The sequence below is a fragment of the Ipomoea triloba genome, chromosome 8 (assembly GCF_003576645.1).
Source record: "Ipomoea triloba cultivar NCNSP0323 chromosome 8, ASM357664v1".
NCBI lineage: Eukaryota > Viridiplantae > Streptophyta > Magnoliopsida > Solanales > Convolvulaceae > Ipomoea > Ipomoea triloba.
Window position 1 is genome coordinate 4,665,867 of NC_044923.1, and position 6,673 is coordinate 4,672,539.

Genomic DNA, 6,673 nt, shown 5'->3' on the forward strand with positions numbered 1-6,673 from the left:
TTCTAGAAAAACAAAAGCTATGTAAGCTCCAATCTACCCCTACAGCCGTGTGAGTGGCCATGAGGTGTCTTCCAACCTTTTTTCTTGTTTCCTTTCGTGCTCTAATATGCTACTCCTTTCCTTCCTTAGGCAAGTTCCTCTGCTTCCAAAATTGATCCAAAACATTTCAAAATCCTTCCTTTGCAACTCGTTATGGGCAATTGCACATTTAGACACAAAATACATAAACGAGTCTCAATTTCTACTAAGAATTATGCAGTTAATATAAAAAACAACTAAAATAGGAAGTGAATAATGGCTCAGAATCAAAGATATCAGAATTGAAATTTAAAATTTAGTTAATTTCTAGTATACATTTATGTTAATTTTATAACCTTTGGATAGTCAACAGCTAACCAATACTATTGTTAAAATAACGAGTATATGAGAAATGAGTCTTGCTCCTGTGCGGCCAGGTCTTAATGTGCAGTCAGTGTGGCTGCACCACTAGGTAGGAGAAAATGCATCAATATTGTTAGGAAACGCACAACAAAGAATGCATTAATGCAGCACAAAACGCACTACGCGCCACACTTCCAAACAAATGCACCATACCTCAACACATCTAATGGTGAGTTTTCAAACACTGTGTGATACTTTTATGCGTACCTAATAGTGCATTTTGTGGTGATGCGTATCTAATAGTGTTTTTTGGTGCATTGATGCATTTCTTTGTTGTGCATTTTCTAATACTATTGGTGCTTTTTTGCATACCTAATGGTGCGGTTGCACCGGCCGCACGTTAAAAAAATGGTCGCATTTGAGTTAACATCTATGAGAAATATATTTATAGAGAATATAATATAGGGAATAAATATTTATTCTAATTCTAATATAATTCTTATAATTTGAATAGTAGTATGCTTTCATTTTTTCAACAGCGTAGTTCAAGGTTTCACATACCCCTTTCCGGCTTTCCCTACAAACACGTTATAACCTTATCCATAATAAAATTAAATAGTGCAAAGCTAAGATAATGACATGAGTTGAATTTTTTACCAAATTAAATTGCTTCCCACTTTCATCTAGCCGGCAATTACACGGTTCGGAGTCTTGGTCTTTGGCATCATCTAAGGAGTAAGGACTACCCACAAGCTAAGCCATTGAATTAACTCTCTCAATCTATCTATAAATAAAATAATATATTTTCATCAACAAAAGAAAAAACAAAACAGTGAACAGTAATTAAACATTTCATTCAAGAAACAGTGTGTGAGTGTGTCCAAATGAGAGCTCTTTTCTTCCTGCATTTTCTGTTCTCCCTCTTCTTGCACAACATTTCTGATGCAAGGGATACAATCACCTCCACCCAATCCCTCAAAGATGGTGACACCATCATTTCATCCGGTGGGAACTTCGAAATGGGGTTTTTCAGCATCCCTGCTGCAGGTTCCATAAACCGATACGTCGGTATATGGTACAAGCAGATTCCTGGTCAAACAGTGATATGGATTGCCAACAGAGAAACAGCACTAACTAACACAACCTCGGCTGTCTTGAAGATCGTCGAGCCGGGGGGGCCGTTAGTTCTTATTGATGGCAAGAATGAGGTTATATGGTCGGCTAATGCATCAAGATCAGCCCAGAATCCTATTGCACAGCTCTTGGATTCAGGGAATCTTGTGGTGAGAGATAATAGAGAGGATGAGAACTTCCTGTGGCAGAGTTTTGACTACCCAACTGATACTTATTTACCAGGCATGAAGCTTGGGTGGAATTTCTTGACACAACACGAGGTTTATATTACATCGTGGAAGAATGAAAACGATCCAGCTTCAGGGCCGTTCACCCATCATTTTGATCCAACTGGTTACCCACAATTAGTAACCAAGAACGGTTCGAAAGAGCTTTTTATAGCAGGACCCTGGAATGGTCTGCGGTGGAGTGGAACGCCTGAAATGGATGCATATAGTCCTCATTACAAGTACCATGTGTCCATAAGTCCCAGGGAGGTTTATACCAGATATGATCTCATTAACAACCCCGTTTTAACCAGGGTAGTCATGACTAGTTCTGGTGAACTCCAAGTCTACATATGGGTTAATGAGACTCAAAGCTGGGTCAGTGCCCTTAAGGTTCCTAGGAATTCCTGTGACAGCTATGCAATATGTGGTGCAAATGGAGTTTGTAACATCACTGCTTCCCCAGTCTGTGGATGCTTCGAAAAATTTACAAGCAGGAAGACTAGAGTGGGATTGGATTACTGGTCCGATGGCTGCCATAGGAGGAAGCCTCTGAAATGCAAGAATGGAACAGATGGATTCAAGAAGTATTCCGGGATAAAATGGCCAGACACGAAACATTCTTGGTTTAACACGACCATGAATCTTACAGAGTGCGAGCACAAGTGTTTGAAGAATTGCTCCTTGATGTGTGAAGTATTCGCGGGAGGTGGAAAGAGTGTAGGTGAATAAAACGGGAAGAAGTTCCCGAGTATCGTCTCAAGGAATGGTAGAAAAGGATTTGGTAGACAAGGAATTAGACACAAGAGTTCCTAGATTTCAAAAGCTAGTCCTATCGAAAGGTTTGTGTATGTCATTCTAAGAATATATCAAACCCTTAAAACAAAAGGTGTTGTGAACAATTTTAGGAAAGAAGGATTGGGACTAGTCTACCACACATGCAACTCTTGATTTTCTAGGGTACTAGGGATGTGAAAAACGCTCAACGGACTAACAAGAGACAAGGTCACTAGCACCACCGCCACTCTCGTGGTCAATGGACTCACTACTAGACCATAATGTTGCGCCCGCGGAAGTGGGATAGATCAGATTGCAACAATAATTTGAGAAAGAAAAATAAATGAGGCACAGATTTTACGTGGAAAACCCCTAAACAAATTAGGGTAAAAACCACGGGCAAGGGTAGAAGAATTTCACTATGAGAAAATAGGAGTTACAACCACTCTCTAACTAACAAGGAGAAAACAAGGATAATTCTCTCTTGCTAGGAAGGAGAAATACACTCAACAAACTCTCTAATATCTCTAGTATATGAGGGAAAAATAGAATGATTTGGGATGACAAGAATGGCAAATGACCTCCCTATTTATAGTTGAGAAATAGGGGTCATTTTGTAGTTAGCCTAAAATGTAGGGACCAAACAATAAATATTTTTGTTCAAACTTTGTAGGTGCCTAACTCTTGGACTTGCCTAACATTCTTGATCAAACTTTGCAACTTGCCTAACCATTGTGGCTGCTGCCAAATTAATCCATTTGCCGACAATCTCCCACTTGAAGATTAGATTGTAACAATCATATCTTCACACCATTCTTTCTACCTTGCACTTTCCATGTCGCTTACGTCTCTATCAGGCCACAAGAAGATCGACACCAAGTAAACTTATCAACATTGATTACCTTTGTTAGGAAATCTGCTACGTTGTCCGTGGTATGGATTTTCTGCAAATCTACTGTCCCTTCTTCCACCTTCTCTCGGATGAAATGGTACTGCACTCGTATGTGTTTCGTCCTTGAATGAAATGCAGGATTCCTTGCTAGATGCAAGGCACTCTGACTGTCACAAAACAAAGAGACAAACTCTTGTTTGTGCCCGAGCTCCTCCAATAGCATTTTCAACCAAATTGCTTCTTTACTGGCTTGTGTAGCTGCTACATATTCTGCTTCTGTTGTTGACGTAGCCACAACTGCTTGCAGTTTTGAAACCCAGCTTACAGCTCCACCAGCAACTTTGAACACATATCCTGTCGTAGATTTACTTTTATCCAAATCCCCTGCATAGTCAGAATCCACATACCCGTTGATAAGAAAGTCTGATCCTCCATAACATAATGCAACATCTGAGGTCCCCTTGATGTATCTTAGGACCCTCTTCACACAGTTCCAATGCTCTCTGCCTGGATTCGCCATGTACCGACTAACTACTCCCACTGCTTGCGCAATGTCTGGTCTTGTACATATCATAGCGAACATTAGACTCCCCACCGCTGATGCATACGGTACTCGAGACATCTCCATCCTCCCTTCTTCATTGCTAGGACTCATACTTGAGGATACTTTGAGATTAATAGGAAGAGGGGTAGAAATTGGCTTACAATCTTGCATGCTGAAACGTGACAAGATTTTCTTTAAATAATTCTTTTGAGAAAGCCAAATCTTCCTATTACCTCTGTCTCGGTGAATTTGCATCCCTAGAATCTTGTTTGCTGGTCCCAAGTCCTTCATTTCGAATTCCCTAGCCAGTTGTGCCTTCAATTCATCAATGTGATCTTTGTTGGGGCCTGCGACCAACATGTCATCTACATACAACAGCAATATAACAAAGTTATCTTTTCCAAACCTCTTGAAATATGCACAAGGGTCTGCATTCAGTCTGTTGTATCCAAGGCACATGATGAAGGAATCAAATCTCTTATACCAACACCTTGGCGCCTGCTTTAAACCGTACAGAGATTTGTTCAACCTGCAAACCAAGTTCTGATTCTCTTTGTCTTCAAATCCTTCAGGCTGGAGCATATATATCTCTTCTTCAAGATCTCCATGAAGAAAAGCCGTTTTCACATCTAGCTGCTCTAGATGTAAGTTGAATGTAGCACACATCGCCAAAACTACACGAACTGTTGTTAGTCGAACCACAGGTGAAAATATTTCATTGAAATCAATACCTTCTTTCTGAGCATATCCCTTCACCACCAGTCTTGCACGATACCGATCCACTTGATCGTCACCATTCCTTTTGATTTTGAAGACCCATTTGTTACCAATTGGCTTCCTTCCTTGTGGTAGTGGCACAAGTTCCCATGTATTATTTTTATGGAGAGCTTCTATTTCTTCCTGCATTGCTGCCGTCCATTGAGAAACATCTGAGCTGTTTATCGCCTCCTGAAAGGTTGATGGCTCACCATCCTCTGTTAGAAGGCAGTATGCAACATTCCCTTCCATAACATAATCTGAGTGCCAAGTGGGACGTCTTCTTTCACGGTCTGATTGACGAGTTGTTGGAGCTCCAGAGCGTTCTGGTTCTGGTTCCTCGTGCGCCGGTTCTGCTTCAGAAGAATCTTGTTCAAATTCCTCCTCTACCTGTATCTGAGTAGTTTCTGGCTTTTCTTTTTCCGTGCTATCATCAACTTCTCCTCTTTGTAGCCTGTCCTCTACAAAGATAACATCCCTGCTGATGACAACTTTGTGGGCAGTGGGATCCCACAAGCGATACCCCTTTACTCCATCAGCATACCCCAAGAATCTACATTTCCTGGACTTCGGATCCAACTTTGTAATTTCCTGGGCATTGTACATTGCATACACAATGCTTCCAAATATATGGAGGTTTGAATAATCAACAGGCTTACCAGTCCACATCTCCATTGGTGTCTTCAGCTCGATTGCAGTTGATGGAGCTCGATTCACCAAATAACAGGCGGTATTGACTGCTTCTGCCCAGAATGATTTTTCTAAGCCCGCAGCCCTCAACATTGCTCTTGTCCTTTCCAGCAAGGTTCTGTTCATCCGCTCTGCCACTCCATTTTGTTGAGGAGTGTATGCCACCGTGAACTGCCTTTTGATGCCTTCCTTCTTGCAGAAGTCATCAAATTCCTCACTTGTATATTCCCCTCCATTATCTGTCCTGAAACACTTGATTTTCTTCCCGGAATCAAGTTCCACTCGTGCTTTGAAGGCTTTGAAAGTCGCAAACACATCTGACTTTCTCTTGATAGGGTACACCCAGCATCTCCTAGAGTAATCGTCGATGAATGAGACAAAATACTTTGCCCCTCCTAGGGATGGAACCGGTGCTTGCCACACATCAGAGTGAACCAATTCTAGAACAACCTTGCCTCTAGAATTTGATGTGCTGAATTTAAGACGATGTTGCTTACTTGTTATACAATGCTCACACAAAGGAAGTGATACCTTTGTTAACCCCGGAAGTAGCTTTTGCTCCACAAGAATCTTCATTCCTTGTTCTGACATGTGCCCAAGTTTCTGATGCCATAGCAGCGTAGAGTCTGGACTACATGCGGCAACCGATGCCTCTGCTTCTTGCAAAGTCTCTCCCTTCAGCATGTATAGATTTGCAGCTATCTTCTCCCCTTTCATCACCACAAGCGCTCCTTGGAAAATCTTCATGACTCCTTTCTGTGTTTCAATCTTGGTTGCACTATTATCCAATATTCCATAGGATAATAGATTTTTCTTCAGGCCCTTCACGTGCCGCACATCCTGAACAGTTTAGACTGTTCCATCGTACATCTTCAGCTTGATGGTTCCAATGCCAATAATTTCCAAGGCATGATCGTCGCAGCTGTACACAGATCCTCCTGAGATTGGTTCATAATGATGGAACCATTCTTTCCTTGAGGTCATGTGATATGTGGCCCCCGAGTCTATGAGCCATATATCCGCGAACCTTTTTCTGCCTTCCCTGGCTATTGATGCTTCGCAACAGAGAGCACTTCCATCATCTGAGGTACTTGCAACATTTCCTTGAGGATTGGAATTCTGAGGTAAATTCCAACAATCTTTCTTCAAGTGACCCTTCTTTCCACAGTTGTAACACTTTAAATTCTTCTTACTTGATTTTGATCTACCACGACCACTGCTTTGGCCACGTTCTGTTGACCTTCCTCTCATCACCGTTAACGCCTCTGCCTGTTGCAGATTGACTTGTCTGTC

At 41.5% G+C, this 6,673-nt stretch overlaps 1 protein-coding gene across 1 annotated transcript in view; it reads left to right on the forward strand.

Annotated features, from left to right (window-relative positions):
* Nucleotides 1-1,265: 1,265 nt before the first annotated feature.
* LOC116027609 (G-type lectin S-receptor-like serine/threonine-protein kinase At4g27290) overlaps nucleotides 1,266-6,673 on the forward strand; it is a 38,955-nt gene continuing 33,547 nt past the window's right edge. Inside the window, exon 1 of the mRNA XM_031269314.1 lies at nucleotides 1,266-2,410. Coding sequence (XP_031125174.1) covers nucleotides 1,266-2,410 — 1,145 coding nt within the window. The remainder of the gene's footprint in view (nucleotides 2,411-6,673) is intronic.